Below are 22,005 nucleotides of genomic sequence, written 5' to 3'. Positions count from 1 at the left end.
AGTACAGACTTGCAACTAGTAGTAAATAAGTCCTAGAGATCTAACACACAGTATAGTGAATACAGACAACAACACTGTATATAATCAAACTTTCTAAGAGACTAGATCTTAATTATTCCAACCTCAAGAAGAAATAATTGATAATTATATGACATGACAGAGGTATTAACTACTGCTACAATGGCAATCATATTACAATATATAAATGTATCAAATCAACATGTTGTATACCTTAAGTTTACACAATGTTATATGTCAAATATATTTCAGTTTAAAAAAAACCAAACTACTACATTTGAACAACCTGGAACTCTCTCCTCTGCTAGGACCTGGTAGCCCCTTTGTCCATAACTATCTTGATTAGTCACCTTAAGTTAAATAAAGCTAAGTAAAGATCTTTTGCCATTGGAAAAACAATTAATTAAGAAATTATTATTATATTATAGAAGCATACTATGATTTACAAAAGAATTCAAAAAGAGCTCCAGTAGAGGTCTATCGATTGTACCAATGTCAATTTCCTAGTTTGTACATTATACTATAGTTATGTAAGATGTTACTATTGGGGGAAGCTGGGGGAAGTGTACATGGGGCCTCTCTATACTATTATTTTAACTTCCTGTGAGTCTGTAATTATTTCACATTTAAAAGTTCATTTGAAAATGAGCCCTGGGCTTCCCTGGTGGCACAGTGGTTGAGAGTCCGCCTGCTAATGCAGGGGACACGGGTTCGTGCCCCGGTCTGGGAAGATCCCACATGCCACGGAGCAGCTGGGCCCGTGAGCCATGGCCGCTGAGCCTGCGCGTCCGGAGCCTATGCTCCGCAACGGGAGAGACCACAACAGTGAGAGGCCCGCATAACGCAAAAAAAAAAAAAAAAAAAAAAAAGAGCCCCAAGACATCTAGAATAAACTTAGAAAAACTTTTCACAGAAAGCAATGTACGTTTTCATTGCTAATATGAAAAAAGTAGTTCTTAAGATACGATGCTAAAAAGGTAATAGTATTATATACATACCTCTGGAGTGCCACCACCCCCCACCACTGGGTGCCAGAGAAAGCTAGCAATGGAAGACACTGAAAATTCTGTCCTAATTACAAGTTCCAGTCCAAAAGCTCAGAGAAGATAGAAGCTTCCAATTTCTCATTCTCCAAAGCACCTGATGATGCCGATAACTCTATCAATTGTCACTTGAAACAACTATCAGAGAACAATGAAAGTATTTTGTATAAATATATCCTGTTTTTCTAAGGTAAAAGAGAGTTACCTTTCTACTGCCTTATATGAAAACTCAAAGAAGACAAATGAGTAAGTTCAAAAACAGCTTGTAAAATATTATGCAGGGGCTTCCCTGGTGGCGCAGTGATTAAGAATCCGCCTGCCAATGCAGCCAGCCAACACAGGTTCAAGCCCTGGTCCAGGAAGATCCCACATGCCGCGGAGCAACTAAGCCCAAGCACCACAACTACTGAGCCTGCGCTCTAGAGCCCGTGAGCCACAACTACTGAGCCCACGTGCCACAACTACTGAAGCCCATGCACCTAGAGCCCATGCTCCGCAACAAGAAAAGCCACCACAATGAGAAGGCTGCGCACCACAACGAAGAGTAGCCCCCAATCACCGCAACTAGAGAAAGCCATGTGCAACAACAAAGACCCAATGCAGCCAAAAATAAACAATTAATTAATTAATTTAAGAAATATATATTATTCAGACTTTGGATCACCCCACTAACTTTTGGTCATTTTCAGGATGGAGAAAAATGACGTCCATTAAGAAAAATTATTAAGACATCTAAAACTCGTGATTTTACATCTAGGCAACTTAAAGTCAGTGACTTGAGCTCCTTTCTAAATAAAACTATTTAACAACTTGCTAGGGTGAAGGCAAAAATAAGTGCTACATAAATTCAGCAAAAGACCCTCAGAATGGTCTAACAACCAATTATATCAGCCCCAAAATAATTAACAGTTCAGGTTCTACTATCTATCTACTTTAGGGATATCAAATCATATTAGAAAATTGCTTATTCTGTGAGAAGAAAAGAGTCCTAGGTGATTTTCTTTTTTCAGTACTCCATGGCTTGGAAACATTTTCCTCAAGAAAGTAACACAAGGAAAGGTACCTGTCAATCACTCATGCTATGAGGTATGGTACTTAACACTTCAACTTCTCACTATGTAGTGTTTGCTGCAAGCCAGAAAGCACAAATTAAGAACTGAAGCAGAATTTATTATCAAAACAGGCACATCTCTGAATCACTCTACAAATGATCAAACTGCTTTCTAATAATGATGTGTTTTATATTATATATATATATATATATATATATATATATATACTTTAATGTATATGTAGACTGTACTCCCCAAAATTAGGATCAGATAAAAGTGATTCATGGAAATTCTTTCTTCCTAGTAGTAATGGCCCATGTTACTCAGTACAAACAAAGCTGTATACTTAAAACAAATCTAGTAATTATACTCTGCTTGCTGTATCAATACTTCATTCTGGTTCACACATCAAGCATCAGGGCAGATCCCTGGGAACAAAGTGATCTGACAGACATAAAACCCTGAAGCCAAAATTCTCTTCCCAACTAACCCTCCAAAAGGTCTGGAATTACCATCATTAGAACTCCACTTCTTGTTAGGGAGCTGTAAAGAGACCCATTTTCCAAATGTATATGGTACTATTTTCCCTGAATTATTTTATGACAAATTAAGAAGTAATACTTGGCAAAAATCAACTAGTCAGAAAATTAATACAGCAAGAAATGAAAAATTTCCCCCTCGCTTTTCGGGTATCTAACAAAACCAGCAATCTATTCAAAGCATTGATGTGGGTGCTATATAATAGTGTTAGGGTATTTAAAATACTAAATAAAGCTTTAAAAATCCGCATCAATTGGTGGTATGTAAGAAAATCTTTTGCAGTATTTCTACACACGATGAGACCAAAACCCATGAAAATGTCAGCTGGAGAGGGACAGAGAAGATTGCTATCTCCACTTTAGAAACACCAGAAAGAGAATGACCTGTTCAGATCTGCTTTAACATTTTAACTGGAGCCTCTCAATAATTAGGCTTAGGCTGCTCTTCTCACACATTTCAGATTACAATCATCTTGCCTTCTCCTCTCAGCTCTTATTGTTGGTCTTCTCATCTACAAATCTATCAGCTTTTCTCCCAGGGCACGGTGCCCCTGGGTTTGAAGTCACTGAACAATCACTTGGATGCCCATCTATACTCTCACTTTCAAATTCTGCTGGAAATACACCAAAGAATGCCAATCCATTTATTTTCTAACTGGTTTGATTAATTTTAAACTTAGCACGTAATCAAAATTTAATTGGGTACAGTCTCTAAAAGTATACACTCAGAAGTCAGATGGCCTTGGTTTAAACCCTGGCTCTATCAGTTCCTGGCCAAATGACCAAGTTACTTAATCTCATTAAGTCTCTGTCTCATCTTCTGCAAAAAAAAATAGGGTAATAATTAAAATGTTTTCCTCGCATGTTGTTATGACAATCAAATTTTACAATGGCCATCACACAAAAATGTTAATATTATTTTCTTTCTTATGTACAGTTCCTAAATAAAGCTTAACTTGTAAAATCTAACACAGGTGACTGAGAAAAGCAAAAGAACATTAGAAATTTTCAAAATGTGAGAGCATTTTTCACATACCCTCTAAACAGGTTAGGATTCTATTAGGTGCAATGTTCTATTACTCTCTGCACATTACAGTGAATGTAGTCAATACTCTTAACTTTATAAAATTTCTATATACTTTTTATTCATTTACTCAACAAGTTTTGAAAACGAAGTAGAGAGTAAGAATATTTATTCTAGACCAGATAGACTTGGTATTTAATTGTATAACCTTGAGAAAGCTATCTAACCTCTCTGTGCCTCAGTTTCCCTGACTGTACAATGAAGATAATAGTACCTATACCTCATAAGTAGCACCTAGAACAATGCTCAGCACAGAGAAAGTGCTAAGTAAGGACTAAGTAACTACAAAGCTCTGGTTCCTAGCACAGGGCTAGATATTGGAGATTCTGAGATAAATGACACAGTACTTGCCTTCAAAGGGGTTGAGACCAATAATCACAGTATAATTTGTCAAATATCTACACATGAGGAATGCTTGAACCCTTGAATGCACAGAGAAATAGATTTTTTCATGATAAAAACTAATATTTTTAAAAACCAAAATACTGAAAATTAGCATTCAGAATGGCTGACGGGTACACTGCCGTTCAATATATTATTCTTTCTACTTGTGTGTATGTTGGAAATTTCACTTAATGGGAAGTTGTTTTTAAAAATCATTTTCTCATAAAGTAAGCCAAAATTATGTAATTTGAAGGATTTACTTTCACACCGATATCTTTATACCATAAATGAACTTTGTCAGCAGCAATGCTTTAAAAAAAAACAAAACAAAAAAACCAGAGGTTAAGAATTCTCATGACAAGACTGCCACCTACTGGATTACCTTAAATTCCACTACATACATTTTGTGATTTAAACACATTAAGTACCACATATAATCCAATAAAAGGCAAGAGTTTCTTTTTTGAAAAAACAAAGATAAATCGAAGTATTTAAAAAATACCCCATATCACAGGAAATTCTGTCTGCTATGTTGAACAAAGTATTCTTTGGGGAAGACCCATTAGCCTGAAGCAATCTCAAGTTAATTTTAGTTTGGATGTTTAGAGACAGAATGTGTGAAAAAGGAGGCAAAAACACTTAACAGATTTGGTAATTACTGCTGAGCATATGAACCCATAGTTGTTAAATATTATCATCGACATTAATTATATTAAAATAAAAGCAATATGTTAAGTGGTTATATATGGAATGAATTTTTTTAGCCATCTTAATGGTATACAAATGGTAGGTAAAATTCTGGCTTAGGTAGAATTTCTAATGATAATGATATATACTGATTCAAAAAGTGCTTTAACTCAAACAACTTGAGATAATGTGCTCTGGAAAAATGCCTTAAAATTATTCAAAAAGTAGCTTAAGTGATGATGAAGACACTAATGTCGAAGATCATTGTGGAGAGTCTGAATAAATTTGTCTTATGAACATGAGGGGGGAAAAAGCAACATTTCTAAGTTATTATGTATAATATATTTTAAATGTATGCATAAATGTTTATCTAAGTTAACAAAGAAAACATAATTAGGTATCTGACTATTTCACCTATATTCACCAAGGTTTCTATATTTAAGTTAATCCAAGACTGGATCAGACAAGAATTATGAATGAAAGCTAAACCAAGGAGGAAATTTTGATGAGAAGCAAGATATTTTCATGGGTCTCCCCACAAACTGCTTACTAGCTGCAAGGGAGGCGGGGGGGAAAAGGAATTACAATGGAGAAACCAGACATCTTGACTGGTAATCAAATTTAACATCACCAGAAAGGGACAGAGGGTTATCAAGCACCTCCAAATGTGATACACTGTGAAGGAGAGAACATCACCTATGCAAATAAACTATCTGAATTTAATCATGAGGAAATATTATATAAACCCAAACTGAGCAATGTTATATTAAAAAGAGGGGAAAGGAGGAGTAGGAGGACATGGAGTTCATCTCTCTCCACGGATGCGGGGAAAAGAGGAGTAGGAGGACGTGGAGTTCATCTCTCTCCACGGATGCATCAGGAATATATTTATAGATGCAACAACTCTCATAGAACACTGGCTGACCACTAGCAGAAGACCTTGGACACCGGAAAGGACTGTAAAGATCCCTGCATAACTGGTACAAACAACTTGTGGGGGCTTGGTTCCTTGACTGGAACTTGGGCCTCAGACTCTGAGGTGGGAGCACCAAGTCCAGGACACTGGACCACTAGAGAATTCCTGGCTGCAGGGAAGATTAACCACCAAGACCTCTCACAGAGGCCTCTATCTGAATCCAAGACCCGGCTCCACTGAATTGCCAGCAGCCTCTAGCACTGGATGCCTCACATAAAACAACAAAGACAGGAACACAAACACACCCATCAGTACACAGACTACCTAAAGTCATACTAAGCTCACAGACACCCCAAAACACACCACCTGACATGACCCTGTTCAACAGGGGGAAGACTCAACTCTACCCACCAGAACGCAGGCACAAGTCCCTCCCAACACGAAGCCTACGCAAGCCACTGGACCAGCCTCACCACTGGGAGCAGAGCTAACAGAAGCAAGAGGAACTATGACCCTGCAGCCTAGGGAAAGGAAACCTCAAATACTGTAAATGAGACAAAATGAGAAGACAGAGAAATATCTTTCAGGCAAAGAAGCAAGATAAAAACACACAAGACTGAATAAATGAAGAGGAAATAGGCAAACTACCTGAAAAAGAATTCAGAGTAATGACAGTAAAGATGACACAAAATTTCAGAAATAAAATAGAGAAAATACAGGAAATGTTTAACAAGGACCTAGAAGAACTAAAGAGCAAACAAACAGTAATGGACAATACAATAACTGAAATTAAAAATATGCCAAAAGGAATCAATAGCAGAACAACTGACGCTGAAGAACAGATAAGTGATCAGGAAGATAGAATGGTGGAAATAACTGCCGCAAAGCAGAGTAAAGAAAAGGAATGAAAATAATGGAGGACAGTCTTAGAGACCTCTGGGACAACATTAAGCGCACCAACATTTGAATTATAGGGGTCCCAGAAGAAGAAGAAAAAAAGAAAGGGTCTGAGGAAATATTTGAAGAGATTATAGTCAAAAACTTCTCCAACATGGGAAAGGAAATAGTCAATCAAGTCCAGGAAGTGCAGAGAGTACCATACAGGATAAACCCAAGGAGAAACACGCCAAGACACATATTAATCAAACTAACAAAAATTAAACACAAAGAAAAAATATTAAAAGCAGCAAGGGAAAAGCAACAAATAACATACAAGGGAATCCCCATAAGATAAACAGCTGATCTTTCAGCAGAAGCTCCACAGTCCAGAAGGGAGGGGCAAGATATATTTAAAGTGATGAAAGGGAAAAACCTACAACCAAGATTACTCTACCCAGCAGGGATCTCATTCAGATTTGACAGAGAAATCAAAGGTTTGCATACAAGTAAAAGTTAAGAGAATTCAGCACCAGCAAACCAGCTTTACAACAAATGCTAAAGGAACTTCTCTAGACAGGAAACACAAGCGAAGGGAAAAACCTACAGAAATAAACCCAAAACAATTAAGAAAATGGTAATAGGAACATACATATCAATAATTACTTTAAATGTAAATGGATTAAATGCTCCAACCAAAAGACACAGACTGGCTGAATGGATACAAAAACAAGACCTATACATATGCTGTCTACAAGAGACCCACTTCAGACCTAGGGACACATACAGACTGAAAGTGAGGGGATGGAAAAAGATAGTCCATAAAAATGGAAATCAAAACAAATCTGGAGTAGCAATATTCATATCAAACAAAATAGTCTTTAAAATAAAGACTATTACAAGAGACAAAGAAGGACACAACATAACGATCAAGGGATCAATCGAAGAAGAAGATATAACAACTGTAAATATCTATGCACCCAACATAGGAGCACCTCAATACATAAGACAAATGCTATAAGAGGGGAAATCAACAGTAACACAATAATAGTAGGGGACTTTAACACCCCACTTACACCAATGGATAGATCACCCAAGCAGAAAATAAATAAGAAAACACAAGCTTTAAATGACATATTAGACCAGATAGACTTAATTGATATTTATAGGACATTCCATCCAAAAACAACAGAACAGGACTTCCCTGGTGGCACACTGGTTAAGAATCTACCTGCCAGTGCAGGAGACGTGGGTTCAAGCCCTGGTCTGGGAAGATCCCACATGCTGCGGAGCAACTAAACCCATACACTGCAACTACTGGGCCTGCATTCTACAGCCCACTTGCCACAACTACTGAAGCCCGCAAGCCTAGAGCCCGTGCTCAACAACAAGGAGAAGCCACCACAATGAGAAAACCATGCCCCACAAGGAAGAGTAGCCACTGCTCGCCACAACTACAAAAGCCCACGCACAGCAACAAAGACCCAATGCAGCCAAAAAATAAATTAATTAATTAATTTTTTTAAAAAAAGCAGAATACACTTTCTTCTCAAGTGCACATGTAACATTCTCCAGGACAGATCGCATCTTGGGTCACAAATCAAGCCTTGGTAAATTTAAGAAAACTGAAATCATATCAAGCATCTTTTCCAACCATAACTCTATGAGACTAGATATCAATTACAGGAAAAAAAGTGTAAAAAAATACAAACACATGGAGGTTAAACAATATGCTGTTAAACAACCAAGAGATCACTGAAGAAATCAAAGAGGAAATCAAAAAATACCTAGAAACAAATGACAATGAAAACACGATGACGCAAAACATATGGGATGCAGCAAAAGCAGTTTTAAGAGGGAAGTTTACAGCAATACAATCCTACCTCAAGAAACAAGAAACACCTCAAGTAAACAACCTAACCTTACACCTAAACCAATTAGAGAAAGAAGAACAAAAAACCCCAAAGTTAGCAGAAGGAAAGAAATCATAAAGATCAGACCAGAAATAAATGAAAAAATAAATAACAGAAACAACAGCAAAGATCAATAAAACTAAAAGCTGGTTCTTTGAAAAAATAAACAAAATTGATAAACCATTAGCCAGACTCATCAGGAAAAAAAAAGACGACTCAAATCAACAGAATTAGAAATGAAAAAGAAGTAACAACTGACACCTCAGAAATACAAAGGATCATGACAGACTACTACAAGCTACTATATGCCAATAAAATGGACAACCTGGAAGAAATGGACAAATTCTTAGAAAAGCAAAACCTTCTGAGACTGAACCAGGAAGAAAAAGAAAATACAAACACACCAATCACAAGTACTGAAACTGAAACTGTAATTAAAAATCTTCCAACAAACAAAAGTCCAGGACCAGATTGCTTCACAGGCAAATTCTACCAAGCATTTAGAGAAGAGCTAACACCTATCCTTCTCAAACTCTTCCAAAATATAGCAGAGGGAGGAACACTCCCAAACTCATTCTATGAGGCCACCATCACCTTGATACCAAAACCAGACAAAGATGTCACAAAAAAAGAAAACTACAGGCCAATATCTATGATGAACATAGATGCAAAAATCCTCAACAAAATACTAGCAAACAGAATCCAACAGCACATTAAAAGGATCATACACCATGATCAACTGGGGTTTATCCCAGGAATGCAAGGATTCTTCAATATACACAAATCAATCAATGTGATACACAATATTAACAAACTGAAGGGTAAAAACCATATGATAATCTCAATAGATGTAGAAAAAGCTTTCAACAAAATTCAACACACATTTATGATAAAAACTCTATAGAAAGTGGGCACAGAGGGAACCTACATGACATAATAAAAGCCATATATGACAAACCCACAGCGAACATCATTCTCAATGCTGAAAAACTGAAACCATTTCCTCTAAGATCAGGAACAAGACAAGGTTGTCCACTCTCACCACTATTATTCAAAATAGTTTTGGAAGTTTTAGCTACAGCAATCAGAGAAGAAAAAGAAATAAAAGGAATCCAAGTTAGAAAAGAAGAAATAAAACTCTCACTGTTTGCAGATGACATGATACTATACACAGAAAATCCTAAAGATAACACCAGAAAACTACCAGAGCTAATCAATGAATTTTGTAAAGTAGCAGGATATAAAATTAATGCTCAAAATTAAGGCTCCCAGACTTCAGACTATACTACACAGCTACAGTAATCAAGACAGTATGGTTCTGGCACAAAAACAGAAACACAGATCAATGGAACAGGATAGAAAGGCCAGAGATAAACCCATGCAACTCTGGTCACATTATCTTTGACAAAGGAGGCAAGAATATACAATGGAGAAAAGACAGCCTCTTCAATAAGTGGTGCCAGGAAAACTGGACAGCTACATGTAAAAGAATGAAATTAGAACACTCCCTAACACCATACACAAAAATAAACTCAAAATGGATTAGAGACCTAAATGTAAGACCAGATACTATATAACTCTTAGAGGAAAACATAGGAAGAACACTCTTTGACATAAATCATAGCAAGATCTTTTTTGATCCACCTCCTAGAGTAATAGAAATAAAAACAAAAATAAACAAATGGGACCTAATGAAACTTAAAAGCTTTTGCACAGCAAAGGAAACCATAAACAAGACGAAAAGACAACCCTCAGAATGGGAGAAAATATTTGCAAATGAAGCGGCTGACAAAGGATTAATCTCCAAAATCCACAAGCAGCTCATGCAGCTCAATTTCAAAAAAATAAACAACCCAATCCGAAAATGGACGGAAGACCTAAACAGACATTTCTCCAAAGAAGACTTACACATTGCCAACAAACACATGAAAAGATGCTCAACATCACTAATCATTAGAGAAATGCAAGTCAAAACCAAAATGAGGTATCACCTCACACTGGTCAGAATGGTCATCATCAAAAAATCTACAAACAATAAATGCTGGAGAGGGTATGGAGAAAAGAGAACCCTCCTACACTGTTGGTGGGAATGTAAATTGATATAGCCACTATGGAGAACAGCATGGAGTTTCCTTAAACTAAAACTAGAACTACTATATGACCCAGCAATCCCACTACTGGGCATATACCCTGAGAAAAGCATAATTCAAAAAGAGTCATGTACCACAATGTTCATTTCAGCACTATTTACAACAGCCAGGACATGGAAGCAACCTAAATGTCTATTGACAGATGAATGGATAAAGAAGATGTGGCACATATATACAATGGAATATTACTCAACCATTAAAAGGAATGAAATTGGGTCATTTGTAGAGATGTGGATGGACCTAGAGACTGTCATAAGAGTGAAGTAAGTCAGAAAAACAAATACCGTATAATAACGCATATATCTGGAATCTATGAAAATGGTACTGATGAACCTAGTGGCAGGACAGGAATAAAGATGCAGATGTATAGGACAGACTTGAGGACACAGCGGGGGAAGGGGAAGCTGGGACTAAGTGAGAGAGTAGCATTGACATATATACACTACCAAATGTAAAATGGATGGCTAGTGGGAAGCTGCTGCATAGCACAGGGAGATCAGCTCGACGCTTTGTGACAACCTAGAGGGGTGGGATAGGGAGGATGGGAGAGAGGCTCAAGAGGAAGGGGATATGGGGATGTATGTATGTGTGTGTGTGTATGTATGTGTGTGTGTGTGTGTGTGTGTATATATATATATATATATATATATATAGCTGATTCACTTTGTTGTACAGCAGAAACTAACACAACATTATAAAGCAATTATACTCCAATAAAGATGCAAAAAATAAATAAAAATAAATATAGTATAAAAAATAAAAAAAGAAATAAGAAAAATAAAAAGAGGGAAAGGGATGTATTCTTGAAAAATGTCCATTTTGATGGGACTTCCTGGTGGCACAGTAGTTAAAGAATCTGCCTGCCAATGCAGGGGACACAGGTTTGATCTGTGGTCTGGGAAGACCCCACATGCTGCGGAGAAACTAAGCCCGTGCACCACAACTACTAAGCCTGCACTCTAGAGCCCACAAGCCACAACTACTGAAGCCCGCGCACCTAGAGCCCGTGCTCCACAACTAGAGAAGCCACCGCAATGAGAATCCTGCACACCACAACAGAGAGTAGTCCCTGCTCACCACAACTAGATAAAGCCCGCATGCAGCAATAAAGATCCAATGCAGCCAAAAATAATAGATAAATTAATTTTTTTAAAAAAAGTCCATGTTTTAAAAGAGAGAGAAAGACTGTGGAAATCTTTCCAAATTAAAGAAACCTAAAGGCATATGACAGCTAAATGCAATATCTGACCTTAATGTAAATCCTAAATTGGATGGGGGGAAAGGATGGTATTGGGTTAACTGACAAAATTAGAGACAAATAGTAGGTTACATAAAAAGTATTGTATGAAAGCTAAGTTTACTGAGGTTGATACAAATAATGTGGTTAAATAAGAGATATTCGTATCCCTATTTTTAGGAAATATACATTTCCTAAGGAAGTAGATAGGGATAAAACACCATGATGTATGTAACTTACTCTTAAATTGTTTAGAAAAACAATCACGTGTGCGCGCGTGCGTGCCGGGGTGGAGGGAGGGAGAGAAAGACTGAGACACAGAGAGAGAGAGAGAGATTGAGAAAGTGGGTGCAAAGCAAATGGGGTAAAATGTTATTAATAAGTGATTCTGAGTAAAGAGCATGCAGGTATTCTCTGTACTAGGTTTTTTTTTTCTTTTTTTTTAAGTCTTCTGTAAGTTTGAAATTACCTCTAAATAAAAAGATTAAAATATTGCTATGTCTACTGCTAACAGAAAAATTAAAATATAGACATAAATATATAAACGCATGCAGACACACATGTGTGTATATATGTGCATGTGTGTTTATATATTTTAAAGATGTATCTCTTAAAAATTCTGATATCTCAGTAACTTAATGGACTTTTTAATAATCTAAATGAATGAGAAGTTAAGGTATTTGTCCTATATGTAAATAAGGGAGAGACGGAAAAAGCCCAAATAGGGTAGAAGCAGTTATTACTGATAAAACAAAGCCATCTCATGTTTATTTCCCCCATCAATTGACATTTTCAATGAACCAGTTATATCTAACTTATTTAAGTGGGGAAAACATTAGGTTTCTCATTCTCATTTTTAAATGGAGAAACTGAAGCATGGTGAAAAGCCACAGTAAGTAATACAGCTGAGATTCAATAGTATGTCTCTTGAAACACAGTAACAATGTCAATACAAGTTTTGGTAGCATTTAGGAGCAAGCTGCTTACCTTTCAATAGCTAATTCTTTGTTAGAAAGTTGCTGCACTGTAATCACAACCTTCTTCTCTATTCCTTGTTTTAATTTGAAATAAAATTTATCTCTATCCTTAGGCACAGGACTGAAATATGCAAAAAGAAGAGGAATTAACAATAATTAAAAACAATAAAAAAGATCTCTCTTTCAAGGTTAGAATAAGCCAACAAACTATTTAAGCAACAACACCCTTATTCTTAAGATATCCTAACTCTCATCCTGCCACAGAGTAACTACAAACTTTACAGTCAGCAAAACAGAGTTGTTATTAATTTTTAAACTGGGTTTACAAGAGCCTTATAATTTACCCCTAACGAGATTAAAAACAAAACTTTTTAAATGACATCATTTCAAATTTTAGTTTTTAAATTTTAACACATTTAGGAACATGGTTTATTTAATTACTTTTAAGACTGTCACATTTCTGGTTTAGCTGGTTGCATGAATGCCTTTAACACAGTGAAACCCAAGGCAAAAATTGAGAAGAGCTTACTTTTAAACATCTAGAGTTTGAGATGACTGTGACAAATCCAAGTAAATATAAATAAAAGATGAACAAAGAGGTACAGATCAGGGCAAGTTAAATTCTAGCCTAGGCCAGACTGACAATTCTCAAGAATTAGTTCATTAAAACAATAAGTGTCTAAAAGAAACAAAACAAAAACAGTTTAGTGTCTAAAATATAGGTTGCCTTATCTGAAAAGGAAAAATACCTTTAGCAACTTATTTGACCTAAGACTCAATTTCTGTATCTGTAAAAAACAGGTAAAATACCTACCTAACAATTATGGTTAGAAACAAAGGCAAAGTAAAGGCCCATAACTGATCATTAAAGAGTATAACTGTTTCCTATTATCTGCCTATTTTTGAACTAAAGAAGAACATTCCAAATACACAGCAGAAGGAAATGGTTAATTAAATGATGGTCAAACCATACAATATACTACTGGTAACCATTAAAATTGATTTTAAGAATATTTTAATTGAAAAATTCTTATATCATGAAGTTAAAAGAAAAAACTATATATATATATATATACAACTGTATAAAAATACACCCTAGAAATCAAATATTAAAAGTGATTGTGGCTGACAAAACCATAGCTTTTTATTCTAATTTTATTATTTTACTAAATTTTCTACAGTAAATATCAGTATTTTAAAATATTAAGAAAATAATTTACATAAAATATCTGAAAAGCATGACAAAAGTGAACCATGCATTCACCAGTGAAATATTTCTTTATCATCCTAAAGCTTTATACCAACATTGCATATTCTGGAAACTTTAAATTAGCCAATATTATATTTCAGACACAATACCAATTTTTAATCTTTCCAAACAACCTCACCTAAAGTTTCCTTTTCCATCATCTTCTTTTACCTCCAAGGAGACACTGAAGGTAAATACATCACTGTCAGGGGTAGGAATAACTGAGTCTTTAACGTCAGATACTTGTCTAGAAGACCGTTTGAAAGCTGTACAGAAACTATACAAAATTCTGCTTACCTAAAAGAATAAAAATGGAAACAATATTAGACAAAGATTTAACTGCATTTTGATAAAATGCTCTCCTAATTCTTGAATCCATAATTTCCCATGGTCACAATGCTCTTTAGCAGATAAAGCAGATATAGTATAAGCATATACACACACACACACAGAGTTTGTAATATACAGTGTGTATATATACATAGTATAAGCATATATACACACACACAGTTGACCCCTAAACAACATGGGTTTGAACTGCACGGGTCCCCTTATATGCAGATTTTTTCCAACAGTAAATACTACAGTAATATACAAGCCATGGTTGGTTGAAGTGGTAGATGCGGAAGAGTGGATAAGGAGGAACCGCTCATATGGAAGGCCAACTATAAATTATACATGAATTTTTGACTGCACAGAGGGTCAGCGCCCCTACGACATGCCACCCCCCAGCCCCAGCGCACTGTTCAAGGGTTAACTGTAGTTTGCTTCTTTCAATCTGGCATTTAAACACCAAAATAAAGACATTTAATTTAAAGTCACAAAAGAAGCTGTATGTATGTATAGATGTTTCTATGACCCCTAAGATACTATATTGCAATGAATGAAGCCTAAGATAATTACTAGAATGATACTGGCATCTAAACCTTCCCAATAAACACACACAAACAAGGTTTTAGCCCAAGGTGTCAATTTCTCTTTTCACTTCTCTCAGCTTCAGTGGGCTAGATCCTGAGGCATAGAATAAATACTGTTTTTTGCAAAAAGAAAACATGGTAGCATGATTTAAAGAGCTTCCAGTATTGTTACTCAATGTTGTTGTTGTATAAATATGTCGTAGAATGAATGAATCCTGAAATGTTCTTATCTAATTTATTAGTATTAAGTCACCCTGGTGACTTTATATACAAATATATGTATGTGTGTATATATATGGATGGCTTTTACTCCTCCCCTAAAGTGGAGGAGTACTCTACATCCCACACTCTTCCAGACGGTATTATCTTCCTTGGTTCCAAAAGAAGCATCATACCATCTCAAACTTGTCTGCTTCAAACACAAAAGAACTTCCAAATCTCTCAGGCCCCTCATGGGTTGAACAAATAAAAACAAGATGAAATAAGAAGGGTTTGAACAAAGTTCATATTTTCAAAATCTCACACTGGGAGGTACTAGTAAAGAAACTTCTCTGAATATTAAATCCTTCACTTTAGATAAAGTGAATTCAAATTATTCTTTGTATTAATCTAGGATTATAATATTTTATAATTTGCTTGAAATAAGAGCACTCATTAACAGTAGAATTTCTTCAAGTATGGGGGTCTTTCCTCAATATTCTATTTTTATTATATTCATACATTCTACCTTTTCTCACACATACATACTCTATCTAACACATTCAAAGGTCCTCAAACTTCCAATGGCCACACTTACATCCAGTAATCAATGATTACCCTAAACTGCCTTTTCAGTGCCAAATCAATAGTTTTCTAAATTAACTGACTTACACAGGTTAACTGTATAAGAATGCTGCCTGCCAGCCTAAAGTTCAACTTCAATCAATAGCATCATATTTGTATCACTGCATTCGTAAAATTTTTTAATATGTTAAAGTTATCTCATTATAATTTTATATAAATGAGTAACAGCAAAGCAGCAAAGGATTCATATTAATAATAACTGTAGACCTCAGATCTTATACAATTAAGACAATTATAAGTTCACTCATTCATTCAACCAATACTTTTTGAGTGCCTTCTGTGTACTAAGTATTATTCTAGGAGAGAGGGATACAGCTGTGTACATGGAGCTTTCATTTCAGCACATGTAAGTTGAATGTGCTTGGGGTGAATGGGAGGAATCATTAGGTAAGGCAAAAACAGATATGTTCAGCCTCAACTGGACCCTTATTGGACTTAGCTCAATAATTTAAATGTTATAGAGGAAAACAGAATCAAAGAACATGCTAGAAATAAGTCACTGAAGATTATGCCTTCAAGGTAAAGTGTAAACAGGAACTTTAAACTATTTTCAGTACTTTGAGTACTGCCTACTTCCTAACTCCAAATAAAATGTGACGTCTCTTATTTACATTTTATGTGTATTTAAGAAAACATTTTTAAGCATATTTTTAAGAAAACATTATATGTGAAAACAGAATACCTGTACTTAGTTTTTGATACATTAGTAAAGTTAAACCCCAACCCTATTTATTATTTTTTCTTCTCTCCTATATTCTTCTATTTCATTTTCTTTGTATCAGAGCTGTCCACAAGCCTACACATCATGCCACACCAAAAAAAAAGTCAAAGAACTTGACGAATTCTAAAGTAGATGGGCAAGGCTCAGGAATGTCTTTTGAAAAAGGCTAAGCATATAGGGCTGAGCCAGAGTGGTAGAGAATGATGGGGGGGAAATCAGCCTACACCTCTCTCTCTTCTTGGAGGAAGGACACAACAGTACCTTAACAGCAATCAAACTGCATTTAATCCTGACCAGTCTTAGAAGTTGCTATTTCCAACAACAAGGTTAAAATCATTTGTGACTTCTAGAGTCTGTGAATAAGCTGGAATGATGATCCAAGAATTGGTAAGGTAGAGTAGCTTCAAAAATGATGATTATCAATGTCTATAGTTATTGGAACAAATTGGGTAACCAATTTCATCATGAAAAAATTTAAAACATAATACCATGGAAAACATTTCTATACACGTCACAATATTAAATACACACACAAACACACACGCACACACAATAATCTAGAACAGGCATTTTCTTTGCAGAAGTCAAAAGGTTTATTGACAAATAATACAGTACAATTTTTCCCCCGAGGCAGTACCTACCTACAGAAAGCATTAGTTAAACACAAAACTATCTCTTGGAGTTGTTGTTGTTTTTGAAGAGGTGGGCAGGAGGACACGTGTAGATATGTGGAAAGGAGACAAACCAAAATCTTAATTCTGATGGAATTCTGAGTAACTTTTATTTTCTTTTGTATTTCAGTATATTCCAAATTCTCAATTATTACACATTAACAGTCCAAGAAATGCTATTAAATGAAATGTTTACTTAAAATAAGTAATACAGGGGGACTTCCCTGGTGGTCCAGTGGTTAAGAATCCACCTTCCAATGCAGGGGACGCAGGTTTGACCCCTGGTCAGGGAACTAAGATCCCACATGCAGAGGGGCAACTAAGCCTGTGCACTCTAGAACCTGCACCACAACTAGACAGCCTGCATGCCGCAACTACTGAGCCTGCGTGTCGCAACTAGAGAGAAGCCCGCATGCCACAACAAACAGCCCGCACACCACAACAAAAGATCCCATGTGCCGCCTGTTGGTGGGAATGTAAATTGATACAGCCACTGTGGAGAACAGTATGGAGGTTCCTTAAAAAACTACAAATAGAACTACCATATGACCCAGCAATCCCACTACTGGGCATATACCCTGAGAAAACCATAATTCAAAAACAGTCATGTACCAAAATGTTTATTGCAGCTCTAGTTACAATAGCCCGGAGATGGAAACAACCTAAGTGTCCATCATCGGATGAATGGATAAAGAAGATGTGGCACATATATACAATGGAATATTACTCAGCCATAAAAAGAAATGAAATTGAGCTATTTGTAATGAGGTGGATAGAACTAGAGTCTGTCATACAGAGCGAAGTAAGTCAGAAAGAGAAAGACAAATACCGTATGCTAACACATATATATGGAATTTAAGAAAAAAAAATGCCACGAAGAACCTAGGGGTAAGACAGGAATAAAGACACAGACCTACTAGAGAATGGACTTGAGGATATGGGGAGGGGGAAGGGTAAGCTGTGACAAAGCACGAGAGAGGCATGGACATATATACACTACCAAACGTAAGGTAGATAGCTAGTGGGAAGCAGCCGCATAGCACAGGGAGATCAGCTCAGTGCTTTGTGATCGCCTGGAGGGGTGGGATAGGGAGGGTGGGAGGGAGGGAGACGCAAGAGGGAAGAGATATGGGGACATATGTATATGTATAACTGATTCACTTTGTTATAAAGCAGAAACTAACACACCATTGTAAAGCAATTATACTCCAATAAAGATGTAAAAAAATAAAAAATAAAGTATCTGGGAAGTGACCCCCACATTAAAAAAAAAAAAAAAAAGATCCCATGTGCCGCAACTAAGACCCGACCCAGCCAAATAAATAAATAAATATTAAAAAATAAATAAAAAATAAAATAACATAGCAAATTCTTCTAAGATAAAGCCTTTTCACTAATATTGGTGAAAAAGGAGCAACTCTTTTAAAAACATTTATCAAGAAAATGTTCACCCAAAAAAGTAAATGTAGAAAAGTTATCCTATAAAAGATACCCAGAAAAATATGTGTTAAAATTTTAAAAACAACTTGCTCAAATATATTACTAATTGAAAGGAGCTAAAACAAGAGGCAATCATACAAGAACTTTTTTAATTACAAAAACCAATTTATTTGAGAAAAACAATATAACTTCTAAATTAATTCCCAAAATAAGGCATTTTGCTAAAATACCATCTCAATAAATATATGTTTAGCAATAATATTTTCTCATACAAGGAATTAGGTTTTCTTTTATATAGTAGTGTACCAGCAACCCTAAGAAAAACCAATGCATTAAGAGTAAAGATGTTCCTAATGATACCCTTGGTATGATGAAATACCTCTGAATGCCTGTAACACCAGCTGATAAAAACCTGCTTCTAAAACACAACACTGAGAACTGATAATAATGGTAAGTATTGTCATAACATACAAACAAACAGCAAAATCTGTTTTGAAGAAAATGGTTACACTGAGTAGTAGAAATAAATTCTTAAAGAGAGTCAACTAATTATCTTTAAAAGCAGTTTTGTGTAATATATTCATAAAGATGCAACAAGAATAGATGCCTCTCTGGCTTTTTGCACTGTGCTTTCTGATACTCTGCTCTGTCTGTAATTCTTCAGCAGAACTCTAGCACATCATTCTCCCTGTACAAAGATCATCAGCATCAAGATACTTCTGGCTGGATTCCCCAACTCTTTTGCCATAGATAATTGAGATCCACTCCAGCAGAGTCCCACAGAAGAACAGCCAAGGCAATAAATCAAATGTGTCCTAACCCTTCTGTGGGAACCCCTAATCCTTGTGTCACAGGTCCAACAAAGCCATCACCCTCACTGGGCTTCCCCTCTACCACTGTTGGTGTCTGCTGCTTGTGGCATATTATGGTGAAATAAGAGCACATCAAAGTGATAACTGGTAGTGGCAGCCACGCTGCTACCCTCTCTTGAGAAGATGTCTTCTTGCCTTTAACTGACAAACTTCTTCAAATCTCATCCAGGGACTCTGCAAACAATGGAAAACAAATTAATGCCACTGCTGTATGGTACATATTTAAGCAATAAGAATGTCAGTCATCTCTTCCTGAGCTATCTTTGCCAATTGTCTGTGTCCATTAAGAGGGACCCAAATACTAAGGACTAATGTTGTCCCTTCACCACATAACAAGAAACTTCCAGGAACCAGATAACTAGACAACCAGTAAATGCAACAAAAAGACAAGTAATTATTTTTTGAGGCGAGAGAGGAAGATGTCAGACATTCTATAAAAGGCATGAGTAAAACCCAAAGGTTGCTGGAATGCAAGCTATATGACCGAGAAATGCCTTTATAAAGCATAATTGAAAGGTAAAAATCTATATTTACTTTTTATAATAAAGCAACAGGAAAGCTGTGACTGAAAATTAAATGGGTCTTCAGAGTCATAAACTTCCTTAGGAAACCAGCTTCATCATCTGTTCTCTCAGCCTTTGGATAAGGAAAGGGTAACCATAAAATTTGTCAGCCAAACCAGAGCACTTTTGAGAATAAAATGAAGTGCTTTAATAATATACTTGGACAACAGGCATAAACTAGGACTGCTCCAGGCAAAGAGGAGCATAAGGTCACTAGTCTAAATAAATACCATCTATGTTATGGAAATGTCATGAGTATCAAGTAAATGCTTAGCGCAGTGCCAGGCATAAGCCCTATATTTATACCGGGTTGTTATAGAAATGATCTCTCATAATAAAGTTCAATGAAAACTGTCATTTATTTCTCCTTCAAACAATGAATTTTACCACCAATGTCCCAGAATGTAACACTTTGAAAAGTTTACTCAAAAAAAATAAATAATAAATGGATATCACTTTATCACAACCTACAATGTACCAAATATCCTCTCCAGAAATATAATTAATCCTATTTAATACTATATCCAAAATGGTCAGGCCAAGAATTCCCCCCCAGTTTTATCCACTGCTTACCCACTGTTAAAGCTCTCAAAAATGACAAATATCCCCCCCCATAAACAAGTAGATGCTATAATCCAAAAAGAGAGTTTCATACCATCACAGTTATGAAAAATGCTTGCAACCAGGTGCCTTTCAATTTCCTTCTACAGCAGTGTTTCTGCCTCTCCAAGCAGCAGGTTCTCCAATTCTTCAAAGTTCTCTTTCTTACTGTTAAGCACCAGTTATCCAGAATCCACACAGGTATGCTAAATGACGGTTGCCAACATGAAATGCCAGGTCTCTACCATCTGCTTCCCCACCTCTGTAGTGGAGTTGTAAGGATCAGAAATAGACCCCCCAATTTACAAACACACACACATTCTTTCAACATATTTATATCCACTGCCTCCTACGTGCCAGGCATACTTGTACTCATTCACTCTACCTATCACACACTTGGCCAAGTAGTCAGTATAGGTATATGTATAGGTATTATGTATGTGTGTGTAGGTATATATACATACACACATTGGGATGAAATAGATTCAGAACTATATAAAAAACAAACAAAAAGAAACAAATTTGAACTTCTTACACAGGCATGGTTCTGACAGAGAACTTCTATGTCTGTACATGTTCATTTTAGTGTAAAAAAGTTAATCACCAGGGCATAATAACAACTGACATACCCCTCACGCTTCGTATCAGACACACAGAAATCTACATTTCTATGAGTTCCCATGTTGTGGCCAGAAATAAACTCTCAGAACTCCTGTTAATATAATGGTTTATTTATGTTTCATAGTAAAGAGAAAATAGAACAACTGCTACTTTCAGCATTTTCTGCTGACAATTTATATTTCCAAAAGCAAACACACCTGAGACCTTGCCCATCCAAATCCATTTAATAATGCCTTTGAAATAGTTGTATAAGTACTAAAGTTCTAAAAGTGCAAATTATTTTTAATTTGGGGAGAAATCAATAGATACAGAAAAGAAGGCAATTTCTCCATGTATGTAACAGCCATTTGATTCTGAGTCTAAGAATAAACTACCATTTAATAATTGGTAAGAGGAACTCACTGGCATCTTCAAAGGACTACAAGTTGACAACCCTGCTGTATGGGAGCATTTGTATTTATAATTAATACCAGTTCTATAGAGCAAAAGCCAGCCTCTGAATGAATGCACATAATAAATGATCACCAGTGAAAATCACAGACATCTATGAAACAATCTTACTGCAGTATCTAAGTGAAAGGCCCAGCAGAGAAACAGGTATTGTTACAGACATTTTTTAAAGTCACATAGAC

The 22,005-nt window shown here is 36.0% G+C and overlaps 1 protein-coding gene across 3 annotated transcripts in view; it reads right to left on the bottom strand.

Annotated features, from left to right (window-relative positions):
- RABGAP1L (RAB GTPase activating protein 1 like) overlaps nt 1–22,005 on the bottom strand; it is a 682,701-nt gene that overhangs the window by 583,844 nt on the left and 76,852 nt on the right. For all 3 annotated transcript variants that reach the window (XM_060034268.1, XM_060034260.1, XM_060034251.1), the window contains exons 6-7: nt 14,265–14,422; nt 12,887–12,997 (exon numbers count right to left, since the gene is read on the bottom strand). In XM_060034268.1, coding sequence (XP_059890251.1) covers nt 12,887–12,997; nt 14,265–14,422 — 269 coding nt within the window. The remainder of the gene's footprint in view (nt 1–12,886; nt 12,998–14,264; nt 14,423–22,005) is intronic.

This window comes from Delphinus delphis, chromosome 1, assembly GCF_949987515.2.
Source record: "Delphinus delphis chromosome 1, mDelDel1.2, whole genome shotgun sequence".
NCBI lineage: Eukaryota > Metazoa > Chordata > Mammalia > Artiodactyla > Delphinidae > Delphinus > Delphinus delphis.
Note: the sequence above shows the minus strand (reverse complement) of the source record. Positions and strands in the feature narration are given on the sequence as shown.